The sequence below is a fragment of the Solea solea genome, chromosome 14 (genome assembly GCF_958295425.1).
Source record: "Solea solea chromosome 14, fSolSol10.1, whole genome shotgun sequence".
Taxonomy (NCBI): Eukaryota; Metazoa; Chordata; class Actinopteri; order Pleuronectiformes; family Soleidae; genus Solea; species Solea solea.
Window position 1 is genome coordinate 20,575,125 of NC_081147.1, and position 24,282 is coordinate 20,599,406.

A 24,282-nucleotide genomic window follows, 5' to 3' on the forward strand; every position below is an offset into this window, starting at 1 on the left:
GTGATCCTCAAAATGCATTGTGCAGTTGCTTTTCTTCAGAAATCTGTCGACAGGATTTCAACAAATGTGTTGAACAGGACATCAAATCAGCTTTATACATAGTTTTATTTCTGTTAAATAAATTAAAAAGTACCAAAAAAGTCTGAAAAGTTGAAATTAGATGAGTGTTTCCTTGCGTACCTTTGAATGTACCTTAATTCTTCTGAACAGAAACTTAAAAACAACAATCACAATGAATGCACACGAATACATAAATTGATACAGTGACAAAAGACAACTCATGAAACCATTATATATATTTTTTTTGGATTATACCGATTTTGCCATTTGAAAAAATGTGAAGGCGGTATTTCTGAAGACAAAATGGGGGGGGGACTTGAAATATGCATATGACTCTCCCAAATCTGAATTATTTAACACCGTAACCTCATTTTGGCAGAGGTTGTTGCAGTTTAGACCAGTGGGAGAATGTAGTGTTCTGACGGCAATAAGGCAGAAGAACAGGCTTCTCCTTTTCACTGCCATGATTGTCAGTACTGTCAGATAACGTCATGTCCTCTGGGCTTCCTCCAGCATCACTACGCTGCAGAAAATGCTGAGCCTGGTAAATTAATGTCACAATTCTGAATATCTTTGTCAACTAATGCTGACATCTCTTTGGAAAAGTAGTTACAGAGGAAATACTATTCAGTATTTTGCAGCACAGGAGTTCCTTATTTCAATAACTGACGTGTTTCGCAACAGCGACTACAGAAATCTCTCTGCAAAATAATGAGCCATTAAATCTTGCACAAAGACAACGGCAACACTTTGAATACATATCCACTCCTGTGAATTCACTGTGAAGAACACGGCAGCTGAGTCTTGGCATCACACGTGCATGAAACTATGAATGATGGGGGGGGGGAAGAGACATGTAAATAAACACAGAGCTCAACAATACATACCACCTTCATGACAAACATGACAGACTGTAGACACCATGACCATACCGAACAATCACAGCAGTATTTACACCATTTAAGACATTAAGAACCACAGAGGATGACTCTTCAGTCAATTCTGGTTGACAAGGAAGTGAGTGTGTTCAAACACTTGGTTTTGTAACTCAGGGGGAAACTGGCATAACAAGATGTAAGGCTCACAGCAGAAGTTACACATAAACACAGCGCACACACACACACACACAGCAGAGTTCTCTATTACATGGTGATAAATGCGATTAATGCTTCCATCGAAACTTAAGAGCAAAGCAGGAACCGTTAGACCGTTGAAACTGTTAAGAGGGTTCATATGATGCAAACTTGGGGAAACTAGGTTTATATAAATAACAGTTAAAATTCATAAAAGTTATGCTCTTGGATATCTCAATGTTGCAAAGTAAATGATTGTCATGATTCATCATAAGCTCAAATATTCCTAGTAATGGAGTTCCACATTTTAACTGTTTAAAATCAGGGAACACGGATCAGCCACAGCATCAAGATCCCTGGTTTTAATGTTGTAGCCGACTCCTGTAGTTGAATTCAGTCTTCTTAAATCAAAAGTTACCTTTTCTTTAGTGTCATGGAGTCTTTTCCTTACCATCTATGGATACATAGTGTTTTGACATTCACACCACTCACTATTTAGGGGGTTGTTTTGGCATGATCCCCTACAATAAGAAAGGTCTGCTGTGGACGTGGACAGGAACCTTCAGGTCATCTAAAAGTGCATAGGCATCAGTCCAAACCTCTGCTCAGTTCTCCAAAAATCCAGCGAGTGGTCATGCTGTGAAAGAAGATATGACACTTGACAAAGTCATCACAGCTCTAAATGAAAGTCTGGGCTTCCACCAATATGAGTGTGTGAGAAGGTAAGGTGCAGGACAGCTGCACCGGTCTCCAAAAGATGATAAAAGTACAAAGTGCATTATGTTACAGTCCTGCAGGTCCAGGTTGAGTGACAAAAAAGGAGGCCACGTCGAATATCAACTCCCAAACCCGACTGATACAAAGACCTTGTTCACTCCTCATCTGCCGACATGAGGAAACCAAGAACAAAGTCGATGGCTTTCTGCCGTTCATGCGACGTCTGCCTGCCCACCAACTTGGGAGGTGGTCGGATAAGGAGGCTGGCAAAGAGGGTAGCTAGAAAATACAACAGGAGAGCAACCAAAATTAAGAAAAATGGTAATGCAACATCCACCAACCATACCAAAAAACACTTAACTGCCAAAATCAAAAACTGTGACTATGAAGATGACACGCCCGTACATTCAAGGCTACTATGTTTTCAGATAAAAACTGCGTTTCAGCTCCTTATAAGAATTAATCTGCGTCTATACTGACAAAACATAAAAATATATATCATGCAACTGCTCAGGTTCACTCGGGCATGAATGTGCCAGTGAAAACAGGAAGCTGATTCTCTATCTTGGGCAGTTGTTGTTGTTTAATGATGTGAAACAATGGTGCAAAGGCAAAGCAGGGATTTCTTAGCTAGAGGACGAAGTGAAAGTGAAATTCAAAGTGAGAGTTCACAAAGCCTTTTGTTCACAGCAGACAGTTGAGTCGTAGCCACTAAAACATCATCAGGAAGAGAATGCAGGTAACTGTGTCATTATTTTTTTCAAACTCTCCATTTTTCTGATCCGCAGCCTGAAGACTTTTTAACTTCTACTCAAAAAGCATTGTTGTAATGTTGACAGACACATTTGATGCAGAATTTATGTATTTTTGAAGAAGAACATAGCAGTATGGATTCAGCAGTAACAGTATAGTTACAATACGGTCCTAAGGTATAGTGAGTTTGGAAAGTAATATAGTAATACCATCTTATTTTTTAACAATGGAAAATAGGACATAAGGGGGATCAATTTCAACTTAAGAAGCTACGTGCTACTAATGTAACCCAAGTGGTCAACACTGAAGGCTGATGAATTAAATGCCATTACCTTCCTACCTGTGGATGCGTTATGTATCATGACTATAACATAGGATCTGTGTAAATCATACCGATGAGGTTGGCTGTTAGGTTGTTGTTGTGCGAGTGCTTGAGGAGTTCCTTCAGAAAGGCCATTAAGTAGCGGAACACGTTGCGGTGAGCCCGGGGCAACTGGGAGATCAACTGTTAAGACATTAAAGTGGAGAACGATAAAAAAAAAAATAATAATGAAAAATCAACAACACTGTAGTGTTGTCTGTACAGTCACATGCAACACAATGAGACGGCCATTTCAGAGGACAAAGACTTATTTGTATAGATCTTATTTGGATTGCAAACTAGTGATGACTGCACCTGTTTGCAGAGGCGGCTGTCGTGAGAGCAGTCCAGGCACCGTTGGTACAGCTCGTAACACACGACTGGTTCCGGCACGGCCTCTAAGAAGATCAGCAGAGCCTCAGCTACAGAGTGGTTACAACCAGCTGTGTGACGAGTTAGGGAAGAAAGAGCTTTGGACAAGCAAATATGAAATAGGGTCATCTTCATGTCTTGTTATCTCACATGGCTTTTACCAAAACCAAGCCTCAAGTGTTAAAGTGAGCTAGACTTTATGTACGTCTTTTATTTTGTACATTTGTGACTGTAGAAGTGAGTCTGGGTGACACCTGAGACAGCAGCGAGACTCTGCTTAATAAATGAGGATACGGAGGAAGTCTGGGATGCTGGTGTCCAGACAGTCGATGATGCTCTGCAGCTCCTCTTGTAGGCCTGGTGTCTGAAACAGGTCCTCCTGAGGGACGCACAAAGACGGAATATAAATCATGAAACACAGCCCTCACCAACACCTATACCTAATGTGTGTTCACACGCACACACGCGAGGTGAGTATAAACAAAGGAGGCAGGTTTTCATGCAAAGTCTACGGAGAGATGCAGTTTCAAAACCACCTACTTAAAAGATTCAGTGTGTAATATTTAGGAGGGTGGAGTGCCAGACGATTACCAGTTCGTAACGAAAATCTGCATTTATTTTTTATGATATAATTTTTTGTACACTGCAAAACTGGTATATGAAAGAACAGAGAGTGCTAGAAGAAGTAAGAAGTAACTGTGGTAGTAATTGTAGTAATGAGCAATTTACTCCACCAACTTAACAGAAAACACATCTGAGAGTACCAAGAGTTTATGTAGTTACTGGTAAAATTTGAATATACTACCCATTAGTATGTTTTTACAACTGCATAAAAACATTGTTGTTCTTGTAGCCTGAGAATAAGCCTTTTATACTGTATGTACTTGAGGCAGGGGGCCGCCATCTTGTGCTGCCATGTTTCTACAGAAGTCTTGCACAGACAAGCCAGCCAGCCATTTTTGCATTTTTAAGCAGATGCTTACTGCAGGAACGGAGAAGAGCAACATCCTTTCTGGTGTGTGAGGGCCACCGTAGTTCCCTGACATGAGTGGGAAATGGGAGGGTTGAGTGGATGTGACCAATTCTTACACACTAGACCTTAAAGGCAGTGTGAACATGTTAGAAATGTACAGAGAGATTCATGTCTGGGGTTTGTTTTGTTAGGTTTGATAACTGCACAAATTATACAACATATATAGGTTGCATAATATGATGGCATGTACAGTAAAGAAGGTTTTATGATAAAAAAAAAACTAGTCTTCAAGGTATAATATACAGTGTCACATGTGCTGTGCATCACTTAAGTAATGTGCGGTTTGATAAGAACTACAAAAATATAGACATAAAATACACAATATGCAATACTAACATGCATTTAAAAAAAAGAAAAAAAAAAAGAGAGAGATACCATGATTGTTACGGCTGTGTTAGTTTGTGGCTTCTCACCTGATCACAGGCCTTGGTGAAGAGGTGGTTGACCAGAATCCACACCTCTTTGGGGATCTTAAGAGGTTTGTCCTCTGTACTTGCACCTTCCACCATCAGGAAGTTCATTTTAGATCTTTCCTGATGGGAGAAAAACAAAAAAGGGGTATTATTTACAATATATATATATGTAGCATGAGATATTATTTTACTATAATAAATAGTATGGGCTCCAAGGATTCAAAAAGTTCATAATATATAATCTAAAGTATTTAAATATAAAAACTGATTTGGTCACATTATCCCCATGTTGTATGATGTATAGCATTTTTATCAAGTGTAACAGAGACAACTTGAATAACTGCACACTACTCCTCTGATCAATTAATGATGGAGTAGAAGCAGTAGTGAAATCAAGACTATGTCTGCGGTCTGGAGACTTGAGCCAGAGCCATTTCACTAAAAGCTGGATATCACATTCTTTTTGTCTCTGCAAATGGATCCCTGAGACTCCTGAAAGAAACAAGAAAAATAGCCACAGAAAAAGAGAGAGAGAGAGAGATGATGCCAATACGCAGAACTAATGTGATGCTCTTTTAAGCACGTTTCAACATCCAAGATTTCGCTGTGATCCTTAAGGGCATTTATGGTCGGGTGAAATTTCCACAGAAGATTCACACCCAAGAAAGCTGTGATATCAAATGCATTAAACTGTTACTTTGTGAAGAAATTAGGACAAATTTATATTCAGAGTGTAATCTGTGTTTGCTCATGCAGTGGTTTCAATTCACCATCAACTTGCAAAATGGAAGACGATAGATGTCGTTACGCTGCATACAAGTGTCAGGGCTAAGCTGCACAGACTAATACTTCTCATTAGCTTTAATCATGTGCATAAAGAAGCAATGTGCCATGAGGGTGACCTGCTGTGAAATGAGATTGTGTGCGTGTGTGTGTGTGTGTGTCTGTGTGTGTGTGGGGGGGGTATCTAACTTTTACTGAACTGGACTACCCTAACCTCAATGGATAAGAAAATATTTACTGGCTGACTGATCCAAACACAGATTATGACTAAAATGGCATAGAAACAGCATGTGGGTTAATAATTGTTGACCTTGTCAGAGCAAGTACAAACCACTTCAGCTTTCAGATGAGCTTGTACAACTATGTTGAAGTAATCTGTAAACAGGAGTAAATTCACAGTGTGTGTAATCCTGTAGCTTGTTACTTAGTGTCAGATAAATAGGTTTTTACATTTTGATAACAGCCAAAAACAACCAACATGCAATGTGTTAATTTGTGGACTGCAGCCAGTGATGACTGAGTGGATGTGCAAACAGAAAGCTTGGGGTTGTCCAGGCAGGAAAAAACAGAACATGCCTCGTCCACGTCATGACATAGTTTAAATAGGCGTGGTGTTTAACCAGTCAAATATGTGGACTACTTCCGTAATGTAAAAAGTATGTACTCTTCTTAGGTCAGACTATTTATGATGCAGTTAGAATATCCAATGTTTAGAGGCTGCAGTTCAACTAGTGACCATTTGAACTTACTAGGTATAGTAATGTAAGTCCTATACTGGTCAAAAACACTGGATCAGAAAAAGCAACTCTGATATGGGCAGCAAAACCCTAAATATGACTGCCATGTCTCATACACTGCAGTTAAGACCTTTTTTATTTCTGTAATAGCTGGCTCTGGATAGTTAGTAAATGCATCAACAGAAAAGTTATACCTTGTTAGCTTTGTTTAAAAGGGATTAGAAAAAGACTATAGTATTAATGTTGGTATTGGTAGATACCAAGGTTGTGATATCAGTAGCCCATCAGATAAAATTATGCCTCAGTGAATTTGTTCTTTTGGACATGTTATGTTATTATAACATGGCAAACAGTAGTGACATCACCCAAAGTAACCTAAATCAAACACACTAGTGTCCACTCCCATACTATGAAGTATGCTGACATGATATTCTATTGGAGAAGAACTGAAACTTGCATCCAAGACCATTAACTCCTCAGAAAAATGTTAACTGACATTATAAATCAAGTGAGAAGTAGGCACATCTCCTTTTTCAATCTTAATTTTGCTCACAGCTGTTGATCCATTCTCTACAATGTACAGTACATGACATTCATTTCAAACTTCTCTTCCAAGTCTTAGAAAGCAGACAATTTCCAAAATGTGAAACCACTCATATCAGTTAGTGATTCAACCATTTTCAAATAAATATTAACAGTACTCAGTTTGACAAATTGATTCTAATGCTACCTGAACTAGATTATTTTTACAACACAAATAACTTGAGAAAGTCAATAAAGTATACATCTGATGACACAGGTCTGATGACACAGGTTAGAGCTGAGGTTGACTCTGCTTTGACTGGTTATTGATCAGTATCGAACTTCAATATTTTACCTTCTCCATGAAGCTGTCCTCTCCCTGAGAAAGTCAGCCCACAACCACAGTGAAGAGATGGAAAGGAAGAATAATCAAGGAGAGGCGATAAAGGGAAACAAAAGAAGAAAGGAACAAAATAGACAGAAATACTACATGTGAACACAGAATCAGAAAAGTAGACAGATCATGGATTGCTCTTGCTTAAATAATATGATCAAATACACCAGTAGGAAAATGAAGCAGTTTAGTAGAAATAAAGGATTACTAAATGATAGAATATATTCAGTCACTAAATCAGATCGAGTCAAAATAGCACTATGGAAACAGACAGAAATTATTATGCTAAGATGAGTCTATTTATACGAAACAGGCTAAAGTGGATCTAACTTGAGTCAGTCTTCCCTGTTATTTAAAGGAGCTCCTTTCATATGTTTTTTGACACTTCCTCATTCCCTTTGTCCCTCACAGCCAGAAATATACAGGCCGAGATATTTTATGCTCTCCACATATAGGCTTCTCTTTGTGACTGAGTTTATCCTGAGGGAGTGAACAAGCCCTCACGTGTCCCTGCTCAGGTTTCAGGAAGGGAAGGCAGACCGAGTGAGGAAGTGGCATCAGAGTGCAATCTGAGATAAACTGCTCTGTGTGTAGTAAGATTTAAGGATTTCACTCAGAATTGCTCCAAATTTCACATTTCATGGTCACTGGAATAGCTTTTCCTCACCAGATCAATGAGTTTGGTGATGGGGATCTCTCTGATGGGCTTCTTCATGCGGCACAGAGTCTCCAGCGAGGTGCCAAAGCAGCTGGGCAGGTAGTTGCCAGAGATGGTAATAAAGTAGTCCTTGCCACGGTCTAGATGGAGCACCAGAATGTCCTCTATGGCATCCTCTCCGGAGTTGAGCAGCGTGACAGAGTCTTTACTGACATACACTTCCAGATAGATCTCCAGGGTCTCAGCTGTGCAAGAAGATAAGTAACAGGTTTAGAAAGAAACTTTCTAAGTCATAGGAATGAGGATATTGTTGGAGGAGCTAAATATGTCTGATTTAAACTGTTACTGTTTAGAACTGTGGCTCTCAATCTTTTGAGAATCACATCAAACCAGTCCTGGACATGCCATCTTTTTGGTCTTGAGCTGGAATTCTTTTTCAGAGGCCTTCTCACTATCCTGCCTTAGTAAACCCACTGGGAGCTCAGAGGTTGGGCTAAAAGTGTGTGCATGTATCTATAAATGCAAGGAACATCAGCTGTTGATCCCATAACTGTCCCACAGGCATCAAACTTCAGGTGAGTTACTAAGAACACCAGTGTGTGCAGTGCTGAATTTGACATTGTTTGGAAAAGAAAAGCAGTAGAGATATTGGTAGAAATTGCTTCAAGCGCCACTTCTACCCCTCTCTCACACGCTGATCCAAGGCTGACAATCACTGGTTTAGAAGTCTATGCACCACCTTTCCTTCACCAGTAAACACAAGGGGACACCAACTTGGTAGAGGAAACAGACAATGTGTCTGTACTTGTTTCTCTAACTCTTTTGATATAAACCAGTTTGCTTTACAATTGCCAATTTTCCTGGTTGAAATTGAGAAAAAGTAATATTATGTATTTCCAATGCCAAAACAAAAAAGGTACTTACAGGGCTCCAAGAATCCATCGCTTGGCTCAGCACGTAGCCACGTTTTGCAATATTGTGAGTCATTGAGTTTGGGTATGAAGGCAAAATGACAGGGAACCTGACCGTCATTTGTTATCTGGAAGCGCTCTTTTTGAAGCTGTCGGAATTTTACGTTCTCAAAAGAAAACTGAGGGAAAAGGAAAAAAGGAACAATATAATTTAACACCTCACCCAGATTTTACATTATGGTTCTGTGTGTAAAATCAAAATTTATTTTCTACCTCTCTCCTGCTCAGAGACACAGAAGGAAGGAAATCGTTCTCCATTCTGTCCATCGCTCGAACAATCTCCTCAAACACCTTTTTGTGTCGCTGCTCATTTACCACCTTCACCTATTACACAGACACATAGAACATAGTTTTACCTATGAAATATATTATCATTATTATTTCTATCAAAGTCTGTTGAAGCCATTACATAACATTTCATTGAAGCCACAGCTTGAATTAAGGTATCTGGGTTTTTCTGGCGTCATAGTTTCTTACCCCAATACTAAAGAGAGCACTGACAGGTTTGTGGTCACTTGTTTGCAGCCCCATGTGACTTTGGTATTTCAGCTGCTTGACATTGTTGCCCCTCCAAAGGATTCGGTCACACCAAGCCGGGACACGGCACTTCCCGCTGCAGGAAAACAGTTGCATTTTCAGCGGCAAAGTCAGGGGTTGGACATCAGATTAAAAAGTAGCACTGCTGACTCTTTGTTAGTGTAATGATAAGACACTGAAGGACTGCTTTGTTCACAATATTTTTTATCAGGTTACAAAAGAACAAATAGTTACCTGGAAACAAGCTCACAAACATTCTTAAGGATACAAAAAACAAGAGATATATATTTTACCTCGAGTCCCATCGATCCGTTTTGGGGTCGTACTTGTACGTGGGAATGAAGGTGATTTCTCCCTCCATGAAATCTGTGAAGGCTCTCTTCGTCTGCCTCTGGATGTTAAGCTAAATACAAGAGTAACGACATTGTCAAATTATTGTACTACGTAGAATGAGGGAAAAACAGAGTTAACACTTAGGACTAGTACAACACTTCAAGGGTAGTAATCCTAAAATGTGTGGTAATACTGTTTGCGAATTTGTTTTAGCTGATTAATAGATTTACCTGATCAACCTCCAGAAGCTTCTTGAGCTCATTCTGAACAATGTGCTGTTTGACCTCAGCGGCATCGTACATGAACAGACGATAATTCAAATCTCCAACCCAGATAACAACACTGAAACACAAAGGAGCACAGAAAAAAAATAAATATATAAAGTTGTCTTCTTTATTTTTTTTAAAACTACTGAAAACAGATTTACAGCTAATGACAAACAACGTCTGAAACTGTTGACAAAAGCGTAACCAATTTATGTAAAGTCAATCATTAATTATGGAGGAACTCACTCATGCTTGACGATACCGAGAGGGGGATATTCCAGCAAGTGGAAGGTCATGCGGGCGCATATGTCTTTATAGTCCTGGTTGCGGCGCTCAAAGTCTTCCACATGTGCTGCTAGATGTGAGTTAACAATGCAGAAACTAGTGTTGTGGAAGACAAACCTGACTGCCACACCTCCTTTGTTCCCCTGCAAAAGAAATTTTTATTAAAACATGAGTCAGGCTGCAAGATTGGCATGTAATCAGTCTCTTATTATAATTAAGGTAAATTCATGCAGCAATAAAGCATAGGTAAACACGTGTAATAATATGTAAAATATTAAGTTAAGTGGTCAGGGCTAAGCAAACGTTTAACACTGAAATGTGTAAAAAACTAGTCCTAAGCATTGGTGCTAAAACTGAACATTTAAACAAACCATTTTCCCCATGATTCCTGTCCCCACGTGCTCTGCGGCTATTTCCTTGATGTGATTTTTGTGATTCTTTTTGACAAAGACCGCAAGCATCATCCCGACGAGCCGTATAATCCGAATCTGAAGATGTAAAAAGAGAAAGAATTCATCAATATAACAAGACCCAAATATCCAAGAGGAAACCCTGTAATGAGGCATCCCTCCTACCCACCTTCTTATACTTTGCTTTTGGGTGCAAACCTCTCTCCACAGCTTCAACCCAAAGCTGCTCCTTGGATGAGTCCATGTAGAAAAAAGCCTCGGTGCTAAGGTCCAATTCCTGAAAACTAAAGTCATAAACAACATATTGGTTGTTCCTCAAGAAAATAAGACAAATGTACACAATTCTAACAGAAGAAAACTGCTGCAATATTAATTGCTACTGACCCCACAGCATATATATCAGGAGGCTCTGCGTCAGAGGAGAGCCACGACTCAAGGCTACTGTCTGGAGACTGGCCATTCACATTCCACGTACCTGTGAAAAACCTACAAGAAAAAGTAAAGGGTTTGGTGATGGCAGAAATCTATATCCAGCATGTTAGAATTTCTAGTCAAAAAAGCTGCCTTTACCACTCCAAACAGCATCGCACCGTGATGGAAACGCAGCTAAATGTACATATAATCCCTCTCACCTAAATGTCTGGATGTCCACATACTCATTCTCCTTCTTTCCAAGACGATGTTTGATGAGATATTCTCTTTGCCCCGCCTGGCTGGACAACATGGACTGTCTCATGGTGTTGGTGGTGGGGCTCTCACACCAAGATGGTGGCCTGTCCACATGTTCAAACCCTGGTCTGAAACTACTGGAATGGAAAAAAAGAAGGTACATTTTAATACCAGCAATACTTAGGACACATTCCATTTGGGATACAGTACCTCCTGGACAGCAGGCACAGTGACTTTGTTGAGTACTAACTCACCTTTGCTTTTGATCCTTTTTGAGTGATACGTTTGTAAATTTATGAAACATTTTAACTAAAATCCACTGAGAATGTTACCTCTGTACTTTCTTAAAGCCATTTTGTTGTTAAGTGGGTGTTCCTGGGTAAGTCCATCTAATCTTTGTAGATCTTTATCACCATTTGTTTATAGTAGGAAGTTATTTTTTCACTTGATGAGTGACCACAAAAAAATCATGAAATTATATCTATGACACAACAACATTAAGGCACACAGTGAGGGTGCCTGAATAGCACTATATGAAATCTGATCTAAAATATATTTGTTACCGTTTCTGATGTTTTAACTTACTCTGGTTTAGTGTTAAGGGAGTTCTCTTTGGCCTGTATGGACACAGCTCTCTCTTTAGGGATTGGTGCAGGAGGCAGAGGGTTGGTTGGAGTGTAAGAGGCCTTGCGAGGAGGTAGAGGGGGAACTGGAGGAGGCTCACGAGAGGCAACTAAGCGATTCTGGTGGTTCTTCTTTTCTTCCACTTTGAGAACATGGTTGAAGTTTTCTTCAAAGCCAAAATCTGAAGCAAGGGTCTTAGCCGGATCTTTAGAAACTAAAAACAATTTAAAATAGCATTTAATGTATTTTTTATACCTCCAACAAAGTACTTTTCTTAATAAGCAATGTGCATTTGTACAGTACCTGTCTTCTTCAGATTTGTTGTAGTGCTATTGTAGAGGTTGGAGGGCAGTGCACCTGTAGATTGGTGAAGTCCATCGCCTACAGAGTTAACAGGTTTGTTTGCTCTTTGTGGTGGGATGGGGACTGGACCTCTCGGAGTTGTTGGGGCGAGGGGCTCCATCGTTTTTGGTTTAGTGACTTTGGACTGAACTGAGAAGAGCAAACAGCCTCGTCAGGGAGAAGTGTAACTTAACTATAAAATTTGCATTTCTAAACATAGTGTGTGAATGATGACTGTACAAATGAGTGCCTTTGTCCAAGTTTATTAGTTCTGCAAAGCCAAGGGCAGACTAATATTCCCGACCATTTCTACCTACTACTTTTGATGCCTTTGGTGCTTTACAAAAGTTAACATCTACAGTATGAGGTAAAAGAAAAGGTTAGAGTAGGCAAAACTACAACATTACTGATGCCCAGTGCTGTAAAACCACAGAAAAATAACTATTGCTGCCTCCTCCTTCTCTTTCAAAATGGTATTTACAAGCGTATAATCAAAAAGCCTGGTAAAAATGGCTAAGAACTGAGGAGTTACAAACCAAATGCAGAATAACACATAAAGAAAAGAATGGAAAACAGTAATGAGGATGCCGACTTTGCAAGTCCACCAAATATATTCAACCAAGTAATTAATATTAACTGATAAAATGAGCCAACACCCAGCAGAGCTATGCCATCATAACAGGAAGTAGAGGAAACCAGGTAACTGCACTGTCAAATGATTTCACCATATCTGACCTGAAATCTAAGAAAATGAAACCGAGTTATTAGTACAATGCAGTACACATCATGAATCTAAGAAAGAAAACATGGATGTTATGTCCAACTATGATGGAATTGATTGCCCCACCTTGATGGTACCAGTCTTCTCCATGAAAGCAGGAGTAATTAAAAGACGCTAAAATACACCCCAGCTCTTTGTGTTCACACTATTATCAAGGTGATACGTAAGAAGTCAGTGATGGTTCCCAGTCAGTCAAGTCTTATAGTCAAATAGTGTCTTTTGTTACTGTTATGTTTTATCAGATATGACATAAAGACTTGCATTCTAATTTACAATATGAGTTTCTGCAAGCATCTGCATGAGTATAATCATCTTTTCGGTTTCGGTTTCTCCTGCTACACACCACACCTACAGATCAGGCATTTCATTTGAACCGCCATTCCAAAGTTCAGTAACGACCCGAGCCATGCCCTCCTTCCACAAAGTCAAGGGAACTTTGACATGCACACTTTTCTGTGACTCTGGACCCACAAAAACGACAAATCATGGATAAAACCAAGCTTTCTATTGTGACCACAGGAGGGTAATAGATTACAAGATCAGAATGATGATCTGAGATGTAAGAAGGGATGTCATTTCAGCAACACTATTGTTCTGAACGGTGTCCATTTTCAACTTTACCTGATCAAGCATTATTTGCGTGAGTCATGATGATAGGCCACTGGTAGTATTTATAAAAACATTACTGTACATCCTGGCCAAATACATAATTTTTCTTTTAATCAGCCAAAACAAAATTCCCTCAGACATTCACATGATGTTACTGGGGTTTTGTCAATTTACACGCCACTCCATGCCACATCTAATGTTTTGGTGGGGAGAAAGTTATTTAAGTCCACTCATTTATCTCAAAACTAGCGATCACAAGGATACATTAAATATAGGCAAGGCACAGAAGTGATGTGAGCTTTGTTTCACAGAAGAGGACTGGCATGTTTAAAGGCGAATCCTCTTTCAAAATAAGCAGCCATGTCGATATTTTCCATTAATGAAGCAGGAATACACAGGAAAGAGTAGCGTAATCCATCCTCTAAATAAATATTACACAAGAGAATAAATAATTAATTGTCTAAGTGCTTTGGCCTATTGAAAGACTGTGGAGTCTTACCTTGTTGCTGTGCACTCTTCACTTGGGCCAAGAAAGTCTGAGTCCGTTCGTCATCCTGCAGTTCCAACAGCAGCTCTGGAGCTTTTTCACCTCTAACTCGTAATCGAACAAAAGCTAGCGAGCGACACAGAAACACAAACACATGCTAAGCACCTTTAGACTTTGCAAACATAACAAACAAACTGTCTAGATAACAAAGCAAAGTGATTTAAGTATGAACAAATTCAGCATTCTTTGACAGTGTCCTGGCAACTCAGGACAAAAGCATTCTCCAGAAACACTGCATGGTTGATTATAAGGTTTTTGCTTGTGGAAAAGACCAAAACAATGCATTTATCCACCTGGAAGAATAATCTTGGGTTAAAAATACTCACCATCTAAGGAGAAGTCAATAAGAAGAGCTTCTTCGGCTTCTGAAATCAAAGGGAGGAACAAGCTTTAACAGTGTGTCTATGTAGTTCAAAGGTCTGTTGTTGTCGTAAACCAGTGAGTTATAAATTATTTCAATAGGCTCAATTTGTCACGTGCTGATTTTCAAATTTAGTCTTACAAGTGCAAAGGAAATGCTCACCACTTTCACACCACTGTGTCATGAGCCTAAATAAAGCCTAAAAAGCAGCACTACAACGCACAGAGGTAAAGACTAGGCAATGCCAATTGGACAGGAAGCACAAACATCTCACAGAATATACAGATAATAAACACTTCACAGTAGATAGAAAATTATGACTTTAACATCTTAAATATTAAATATACACTCCACATATCTGAAGCAATCAATCCTGTCAGTGTGGGACACCCCCACCACTGCTCTAGGGGAGGGTTAGACGAAATAAAATAACATACCCCCACCCATCCCTCCCTCAAAAAGCAGGAAGAAAAACATCACATACCTCGTACAATTTCAAAGTTACCATTGATGGGTATAGAGAGCTGAGCAACTGGACGAGACACGACAGCGTCAGGGGTGGCCAACACACACAATCTGGATAAGAACAGCATACACTCTTACTTGACATCAGCTCTTATAATTTTATAATAAGACTCTGCCAAAAATCACCTTTAAATCACAGAGCGACAGACAAGCAGCGGTTTTCGTTTTTTTTCCTCATTACAGCCATTCGCATGCAAGTGAAGTTGTGTTTCAAGCACATAAGGATTAGATAATATTATCAAGCAATTATAATGGGGGAAAAAGTTATTCAGGAAATCTTGCACATGCAAAACACTCATTCAGATGTATTAGTGGTTCAACAAACAATTGTACAAAATTAACAAAGAAGCTAAATGAACAAAAAAAAAGAAAAGAAAAGAAAGAGTCTACTGTGAGAATCTGGAGCACACCGAGTTGAGCTCAGGTCCGGGCATTAAGTAGCCAGTATAACTAGTGATGTGGGTTCATGGAGGCCAGATCATATTTCACTCTCTAACAATGACTGACTAACAACCAAGGTCCAAGACACAGCCCACTACTTCCGTCCATTTCACAGATTACCTCTGAGAGGAAAATGACTCAGTCTTGCTGCAAAACGTTTGTCAGAGGGACGCATAGTGACTGGGAATCAACAAACAGACTTCTGATAACAGCCGATGACTCCTTTCAAAGCAGCGGACAATACCTCACAATACAGCAGCCCTGAATTAAGAATCAAATGTGGCCAAACTCATAATGTCAAGTTATTATAATGGAGAATATCAGGCACGAGATTTGCAATTTAGCCTGTGCCATGTTGACATTTTGCAAACAGAAGTTCACTGACGACACCTGAAACCAAACTCAGATTGGACAACACTAGCTATATCATCTATATTCCTCTGGATCATCATTTACAAAATTGACATAATGTGCTATTGAAGAGGACACAATACGAGTGAATGAGATTATTAACTTCTCATGTACATGTTTATGGATGTGGTAAATCAAGTAGACAATGAGGAAATTTACAGAGTGTCTTTACAATTTTCCCTGTTAGAGTTGCTCCTGAATTCAGAATGCGTGTCTTAACACAATTAGCTAAGCATTAAGCTTATGTGCGCATGTGAATCTCATTACATTCTAGAACTAAATGGAGGAATGGGTAGTGAGCTGGCTACTGGCGGAACTATTTGCTTTCTCCCTATCACTAATGCATGCCACAGCCTTGCCATCAACACAACAATAAGATGTGCGTGTGTGTGTGTGTGTGTGTGTGTGTGTGTGTGTGTGTGTGTGTGTGTGTGTGTGTGTGTGTGTGTGTCCTACCAGCTGAAGGAATTGGGTTAAAATCCTGTTGTAACACTAAATGAAAATAATTACAAGTTCTCTATGAATGGAAAGTCCCTGTCATTGAACCTTATGGGGTCTTTAACAATGATGTCACATGCGAGTCAGTGACACTTCCAGCCATCATGCGAGTCTTTAGCGTCACTTGACTCTTAGATAAGTGGGTGTCAATGAATGACATTGTTCCCCCACCTCCTCTGTTTAGGCATAGTTGTTCCAATTTGATGCTGTCCTAGCTTGATGCAGATGATTCTGAAATTATTTACATCAATTTGATGCTGGACCTTTGAAAAGGTGAAAATGTCTCAATGAACCTCAAGCTAATCTTGCTGCCTTCATAAACCATTTAGCAATATGACCATAGCCAGGAAGACTGAGAATATACACAGAAAGTATCTTATTGCAGTATATACAGTACAAAAAAGTACAGGTTAAACTATCTTGATACAATTATGTTACCTCTGCCAACAAGGTTGTGTTCATTTCTTTTGTGAGCAGCAAAACTTAAAAAGTAAAAGACGGATCTGGATTACATTTTGGGAGGATGTAGATTAGCGCCCAGTGAATAAATTAAAAGATTTTGTGGATGATGCAGGTCCAGTATCTTTTTAAATAACAATTAAGAACTGACAATGTGAGAAACACAATATTTCAGTCTGGTCTAAAAGGCAGCAAAAGTTATCACAGTCATCTGAAGACTGCAGCAAATACAAAATAACCAGCCAAATATAACAGCTTCTATAACTTCAACTTCTCATTAACACAAATATCTAATCAGCCAATGACATGGCAGCAAAATGATGCATTTAGGCATATAGACATGGTCAATGCAACCTGGTGAAGCTCAAACTGTGCACCAGAACAGGGAAGGAAAGTGATTTAAGTAACTTTGAATGTGACATGTATTTGGGGCACAACAGGCTGGTCTGAGCATTTCACAAACTGCTGATCTACTGGCATTTTCAAACACAAACATATCTAGATTGACTGGTCCAAAATAAATAAGAAAGAAACCATCCAGTAATGCAAGAGGTAAGGGGAAATGGCTCAAGATGATATAAAGACAAGATTAACTACAATGACCATAACCAAGGTACTGTATGCAGAAGAAGAGCATCTCTAAAAGGCACAACACATTGAACCTTGAAGCAGATAGAGCAGCAGAAGACCGCACCAGACACATAACACCTCAAATAGCCAGACACCAATAGGACAGACACCTGCCCAGGAGCGTAGGGCTGACAAACTAAAATTGAAACACATTAACAGCAAACAAAAGCCTGGATTTCATCAGAGTAAAGCAGAAGACTGATGATGCTGCGTGAACTTCTACAATCTATTGCCTGTCTATGAAAATAACAGACATTTTCATTCAGCAGGATCTCTCATACTTACACAAAATCTCCACTGCGCTCAATTAGTGACAGTAGCCTGGGCTCCTTGTGGCCTGACCTCAGCTCCTGACCTCTCACAGTGTGAGCAGCACAATCAAGGAATCATTGTTTGTGGCTGAAGATGACACAGGTGTGCTAACAATTCACAGGTGCTGAGCTCCTTCATTTTCTCAATTAACCTCAGGTGCATTACTGCCAGCTTTAAGTTAGTATCCGTGTGCTTAATGTGAGGTGATGCCCTCTGTGAGAAGAAGCCATGCTAATTCAAACATAGGAGGAAATTAATATGACAAAAGGCGAAAGAGAAGAGACGGTGGTCAAAGCAAGTGAATCTAAAATTGATAATGGCCGATCAATATCAAGTCAGTGGGTTTAACTTGGTGGCATGATTAGTAGTGTGTTGAAATAACAAGTGACAGTAGTTATAAACATTCTGTTAAAATCATGCTAATATCTGTGTTGGATAGAGTTATGGTTCACGCAGCTTATTATCAAATTATGTACAGTTAGCCGAGATGCTAACACTGTCTTATAAAGGCGCATGTCGGGCAGCGAGCTAAAACAAAAAAACTGAAGGAAATTAAAAATAGGGTTGTAGCATAACCAAAAAGGATATTCCCAAGCACTGCTCCTCGTACGCTGCCAGAGAAGAATCCATTCTTACCGATATGAAATACCAGTCTCAGTGTCGACAGTGATTTTTTCTGTTGGTTCGTTTCAGAGAAAGTTAAATCCCACCCGGCGGCGGCAGCAGCGGCCTTTCCGGTGTGACAGTTGTTGAGCGGTCGGTTGCTAACGCCTGTTAGCTAGTTAGCCAGCTGATGATGTTGTTGTTGCCGGACAGGGTCACTCTCTTCAACCGAGCCCCTGAGTCGAAATATCCCGGGTAATGTGTGTCATTCCCTTAGAAGGCCGAAAGTAAGCGGATGCTCGCGTGTGCCGCTCGGTGTCAGTGAGTGAGCAGGCTGGTCGAACTACATAGTTGGCAATTTAGCTGGGCTGAGAGTGGGTACAGTTTGATATGCGGATTCGTCAGCAGCATCTCTTCCTTCCGAGTTACTTGGCTCCATCGCCCTCCGTTTTATTCAACAGTATAAAGGTAGACAACGACACCTGCCGCCTCGGAGTGGTATTTGATGTGGGCAGTGGCGTGCACAGGGGGGGCCTATAAAAGTAAAGTACCCTCTAGAGTGGTGAAAAATGAGAAATGCCTACTGGCTGCCATTCATTCATGGCCTCGTAAGCAAAATATAAATTACAAATTGTTTCTAAAGTAGTGCCTTTCTAGTGGAGAAAAGTGATGCAGTGTCCCGTAATGGCACTTTTCCACTACATGGTATCAGCACGACTCTGCACTTTTTTTTGCTTTTCCTGGAGCGATAGTAACTGGTATTGGACATCGTCAGTGTGTGACGTCACTGGAATCTCAACATTTAACAGGACTCTGGTGTATTTAATGACAGCACTGCCGAAAGCGAAGATCGTGAGCCACATCACAAGCCCATCCACCATATTTCAGTTCAGTGGCGATTCTGTGAACAGTGATTCAGTACACAGAAAACTTCCTTAGTTCTATTATTGAACATATGAATTATATACACCACTGCATTGGTACACTTTTATTATTGACCACATTATTAGGAACACCTGTACAATCTCCATTCTCAACAATGTCACTGCCCTAATATCTCTCCTCAAAGACCATATAAATATAACGGTCGGTTGTTGGTGACAGTGTCAGACATATGGAAATTCAATTACATTGAATTGACCTCCATTTGTTGGAAGTTAGTGAGATTTTTTTTTTATTACTTGTTTTTCCAAATTAGTGTGATATTTGGGGGTGGAGCAGAAACACCGTTGAATATTACACAGCCAAGTACAACACTATTACATATGAGCTCATCTGTAATATGTTCTATGACAGTTTACACTATATACTGGCCTCACCATTTTTACATCATTGTCCCACACTCAAATGTAGGTGACAAATAAAGATGAAATTAATTCACAGAACAATATGGTGAAGCTGATTAACTAGTATGTTACGTCTTCTTGCATTTGTCTCATGACATTTTATTAAGGATGTAGGGAGCGCAGAGATAAGTAAAACAAATATCTGTGCATTACATCTGTCTGCATCCTAAATTTTACAGCAGAGTGTGCTGTAACCTTCACCAGTGCATGAACACTGTCAATTATTGTAGGTTTTAATCATGTGAATGGCGTAAGGGCTGGAGTCTTCATGTGGCCAAATGTCTCCGTTGGGCAGGTCCCGCCTCTGCTCCAGCCCCCGGTCAACCATCTCTAGTGCGAGCGTGGACGGGCTGAAGATGTCCGTCGTGTGGTGGGACTTTGTGAGACGACAGAAGGACGACGTGTCCGATATCTCGTCGTCGTAAAGGTCCGCCATGAGCTCCTTGCGCTCCTTGCGAGATTCTTTCAGCTCGAAAACCAGATCTTTGACATCTCTCACTAGTGTGGAGCGCAGGCCAAACAGACAGAGCAGGAAAACCAGACCAGCACAGATGCCAGACACAAAGTACAGAGCCACCTTCTCTGGTAGACCTGGGGAAATTAGTTTGATGAAAAGTACATACTGTAGATGTCTGCAACATGTTTCCCATCAGAGGAACCAACAATCACACTTGCAGTAAGTATGATGTATGCGGTTTGGGGTGATCATGTGGTGTTTAAATAAAAAGGAAACTACAAAACCTTCAACTCAAAACAGGTAAATGTTTACAGAGATGTGTTGATGTAAGGCATTTTGATAACACAGTTGAAAACACAAATTGTACTGTACTGAAAAGTGTGTCGAAAAACCAGGATTTCGTCTGACAATTTATGGTTTCCTGTGGACAGAAGTTTCCATTTGGATGGATCATTAGGCACAGAAATGGTGAAAAGGCACATTAAACAAGGTTGTATTACTTACACCTTTTAAAAGCTTCGTGAATGCACACTGACACTTACTGTATACAAATATACAAGTATTATACAAAACCATCAAAGGAAGCCTGGTATAGGGGCTTGGAGGAGGACGACACTGAGGATATGAAAAGGGTTAGAGGGACTCTGATTGTGAACTAATTTAACATATTTTCAAAAACTTTAAAATATAATCTCTCTAGCAATAACAAAGTTTGTATCCTGAGGTCTATAAGCATCTGTGCACATACCCCATATTTTTTCAAAGATCTCCAGAGAGTTGGTTAAGAGCACATTTTGAGGCCTGTAGGTGGGGCCAGTGTACCATCCACCTGCAGGTGAGAGGGGTCTGGGCTCAGACACCAGTCAAACTCTGCTGCATGCTTTCAAGCCTGCATAATCCAGTCCTGCACTCTTACCGTGCGTGTAGTCCGAAATCAAGAACGGATCCACTGACCCTCGACCCACGTCTTCCAGGAGATACTGAGGAACTAAGGATTAAATGAGATGTTGTTGTTTTTTTACATAATGGTGCAAGTCATATTGCCTCGGTCATGAGCACTAACATCCTGTCACTTACCACAAGTGAAGGAGACCCGCAGGTGTTTCCTGGTGCCGGGGAAACACGGGTCCCCAAAGGTCTGAATGTCAGCCAGGACTGAACAGTTGGCTCGACCGTGACATCTGCGCGACACCTTCCTCAGAGCCAAAGGTGACAGACACTCTGTCAGAGACGAATCAATAAATGAAAAGAAATTAATTCACAAAATTCTGAAGAGAACAGTTGCACTAAGGTAATCAGCAGTTTTTTTATCATGCAAAATTCCTATCTTTTATGACTGCATTATAAAACAGTGGTTCCCAAACTGGGAGGTGCTTTGAGGTCAATGATCCACGCAAATGAGGCATGCAGCAAATGTTTGTGAAAGGAGTAGCAGGTACATTTCTTTTCTATTTCCACAATAAAAAAAAGTTGGTCAGTTGACATGTATCCAGTTAAAGTTAGGTCAGATAGTTTCATCTGCCTAAGGCACCATGACAGGAAAAAGGTTGGGAACCACTGTTCTAATAGATAACTAGGTCACGTTAGTCATTTATTGGCCATGTCAATACACAAATGACATTTGTTCCACTATGTGTCCACCCATGTCAGTGTGTGATGCAGGTTCCTGAGGACAGTAGGGACTGCCGTGCAGAAGGTGTCCAAATGTGGCAGAGTAGATGGCGAGGACAGTCTCATTTTTACACATCAGCCTCAGACGCTCATTTTCACACACCAGTCTTGTGCGATGGTGTTCTAAAAAAAAACAAAAGAAAAGAAAATAAGCACAGCACAAGTAGAATGAGTTGGTGAACACACACAAAGCAGGCACGGGGCACCATCCCTTGACCCATCCCCATGAAACAGCAACCCTCTGGTTGCGAGCCCAATTCGTTTCCTCTTGGCCACAGTATATGTTCTATTGTTCCTGTGCTTCTTTTCCTGACATACTGTACATAATCCAGCACAATAGACGTCATGTCTACTTGAATTACTAATGTTGTTGTTTTTGTTGCATTGTATGTGTGTCTTCACCATGTGGAAACTCCATGTTTCATTGTTTTCCTTTCAGTATTCACTCCGTGTGCATCCTATACCTCAAAGAAAACATGACAGAGACTGTTGTTTTTGGACGACCTGAGCAAGTGGACAACTGTGTCCACACTATTGGCCCTTTAGCTTCTCCTGCCAGTTCTCCTGCCAGAAACCTTGGTGTGATTGTGGACAGCTGCTTTAAGCTAAACAAACAGATAAGTTCAGTTGTCAAAATATATTTTTCCCTCTACGTCTCTTGGCAAAGATAAAACCTTACCTGCAAAGTCACAAAGCGTAGCAGCTTTACACAAATTACAGTGTCCAAACATCAGGCCTACCTGGTCTGCACTTGTAGGAGACTAGGAGGTACTTGCTGGTGAGTGGACATGGGTCCTGTCCAAAAACTGGACTGAAGACTGGGATGTGACAGGAACGCTGATCCTGACACTCGGACAGAACTTTCTGCAATGGCAGGAAAACATGCTGATGTGGTCACCTGCAGCATGCACGAGTCACTCAGGAAAGAAAACACATTGAGATTACATTACATCACACTTCATGTACCTCGATAGCAACAGGTGAGGTGCAGGCTGTGTCCTCCTCCTCCACTGTCGCGTTAGAGTTTGCAGAGGGACATAGATACTGATTAGGAACACGTCGTCCATAGAAAGCAGACAGGACGGCCACGGACGTCCTGAAGGGACACTCGATGGTGAGTGTGCTTCCCTCGCATGCATGAGCCGTGTGGTTCTTCAAAATGGATTGAAGATAGTCTGAAAGAGCACATCATTCAACGCTGATTGCATGTCATGTATACGTTTAAGCTCGCCAATACCCAGCCAAACACAAGGGAAACAGGACAACATCCTGGAAGCATCTCTGATGCTTACGTCAGTAAATAAAAATATAATGTTATAGTAATTCTGAAGACAGTGTTGCATGGATGTCATTGTCTCGTCCTTTTCCTTTTATGTTTTGTGTCATTATGTTACTATAGTACTACAGGATCAGGCCCCCGGCCAACACGTCTTGATTTGCAACAATAACAATTATTTCACCATGATGGTAGCTATAAATACACAATTTAGACGTCCAGTATTGTTCACGTTTCTTTTTTTAGTCCATGCAGCTCCTGATTGTCACTGGGTGGTGTCTCAGTCTCTGGGTGTAGCTGTCCAAGACGTTATTTGGACTATGACCACACATGCAAACATTGAACAATGAAACAGAGACAGTGAAATTAAGTTTCCCCTCCCATGTGTGCTTCCTGTGTGTACGTGTCTGTAGTGAGGACAGATTTTGATTAAAATCTTTGTGAGGACATTTTGAATTTGTTGGCATTATCGTGGCTGGTCTTCACAAATTTAAAGGTCTGTTTTTAAGGGGTTAGGACTTGTTTTTAGGAGTAGGGATAGAATTTTTTTAGGTAAGGGTTAGGCATTTAGTTGATGGGTTAGGGTTATGGTTCTCTTATCTGGGCTGATTTATCTTACTGTCACATGTAAAAACATGTATTCCTAAACTGTAAACTTGAACAAACATGTTGTAACAGAACAAACAAACTATAAAAATCACAAATAACGACTTAAATTTCAAATGTCAAGGCATGCTATTCCACAAAGTCTCTCAAAAGTCAATCTATGTCACTAAAGAAAAAAACAAATAGTAATATAATATATAAATAATAATAATAATAAAAATACTTACCAGGATAAACAAAGGAGGGTGTGACATTCAAATGGAATTAAGGTGAAGACATGTTTTAAAGTTAGGCTGAGTTTAGGGTTAGGGTCAGGGTTAGGGTCAGGGTCAGGGTCAGGGTCAGGATCAGGATCAGGATCAGGATCAGGATCAGGGTTGGGCCAGTAATTATGGTTAAGGTTAGAGTTAGTCTCCAGCAAATTGATGTAAGTCAA

At 40.2% G+C, this 24,282-nt stretch overlaps 2 protein-coding genes across 5 annotated transcripts in view; both read right to left on the bottom strand.

Moving 5' to 3' along the window:
• Nucleotides 1–86: 86 nt before the first annotated feature.
• On the bottom strand, nt 87–18,918 carry ocrl (OCRL inositol polyphosphate-5-phosphatase). Of its 4 annotated transcripts, XM_058649206.1 has the most exons (24): nt 18,475–18,918; nt 17,861–17,939; nt 15,096–15,187; nt 14,577–14,615; nt 14,203–14,316; nt 12,275–12,463; nt 11,933–12,185; nt 11,311–11,484; nt 11,063–11,164; nt 10,848–10,962; nt 10,640–10,756; nt 10,230–10,411; nt 9,948–10,059; nt 9,678–9,787; nt 9,325–9,460; nt 9,061–9,171; nt 8,801–8,966; nt 7,886–8,121; nt 7,180–7,203; nt 4,783–4,902; nt 3,631–3,715; nt 3,280–3,407; nt 2,997–3,108; nt 87–2,129 (listed from the first exon to the last, which is right to left on the bottom strand). In XM_058649206.1, exons 1-24 carry the CDS (start codon nt 18,515–18,517, stop codon nt 2,005–2,007), a joined length of 2,964 nt encoding a protein of 987 aa, XP_058505189.1. In that variant the 5' UTR covers nt 18,518–18,918; the 3' UTR covers nt 87–2,004. The 4 variants fall into 4 exon arrangements, with proteins under 4 accessions (XP_058505189.1, XP_058505190.1, XP_058505191.1 ...); XM_058649207.1 differs by lacking the exon at nt 7,180–7,203; XM_058649208.1 differs by lacking the exon at nt 17,861–17,939 and having other exon boundaries at nt 18,524–18,567.
• Nucleotides 18,919–19,463: 545 nt separating this feature from the next.
• si:ch73-335m24.2 (protein eva-1 homolog C) overlaps nt 19,464–24,282 on the bottom strand; it is a 5,314-nt gene continuing 495 nt past the window's right edge. The window contains exons 2-8 of the mRNA XM_058650584.1: nt 22,931–23,139; nt 22,705–22,828; nt 21,935–22,087; nt 21,371–21,514; nt 21,210–21,281; nt 21,042–21,122; nt 19,464–20,427 (exon numbers count right to left, since the gene is read on the bottom strand). Of these exons, the coding sequence (XP_058506567.1) occupies nt 20,054–20,427; nt 21,042–21,122; nt 21,210–21,281; nt 21,371–21,514; nt 21,935–22,087; nt 22,705–22,828; nt 22,931–23,139 (1,157 nt within the window). The 3' untranslated portion in view covers nt 19,464–20,053. The remainder of the gene's footprint in view (nt 20,428–21,041; nt 21,123–21,209; nt 21,282–21,370; nt 21,515–21,934; nt 22,088–22,704; nt 22,829–22,930; nt 23,140–24,282) is intronic.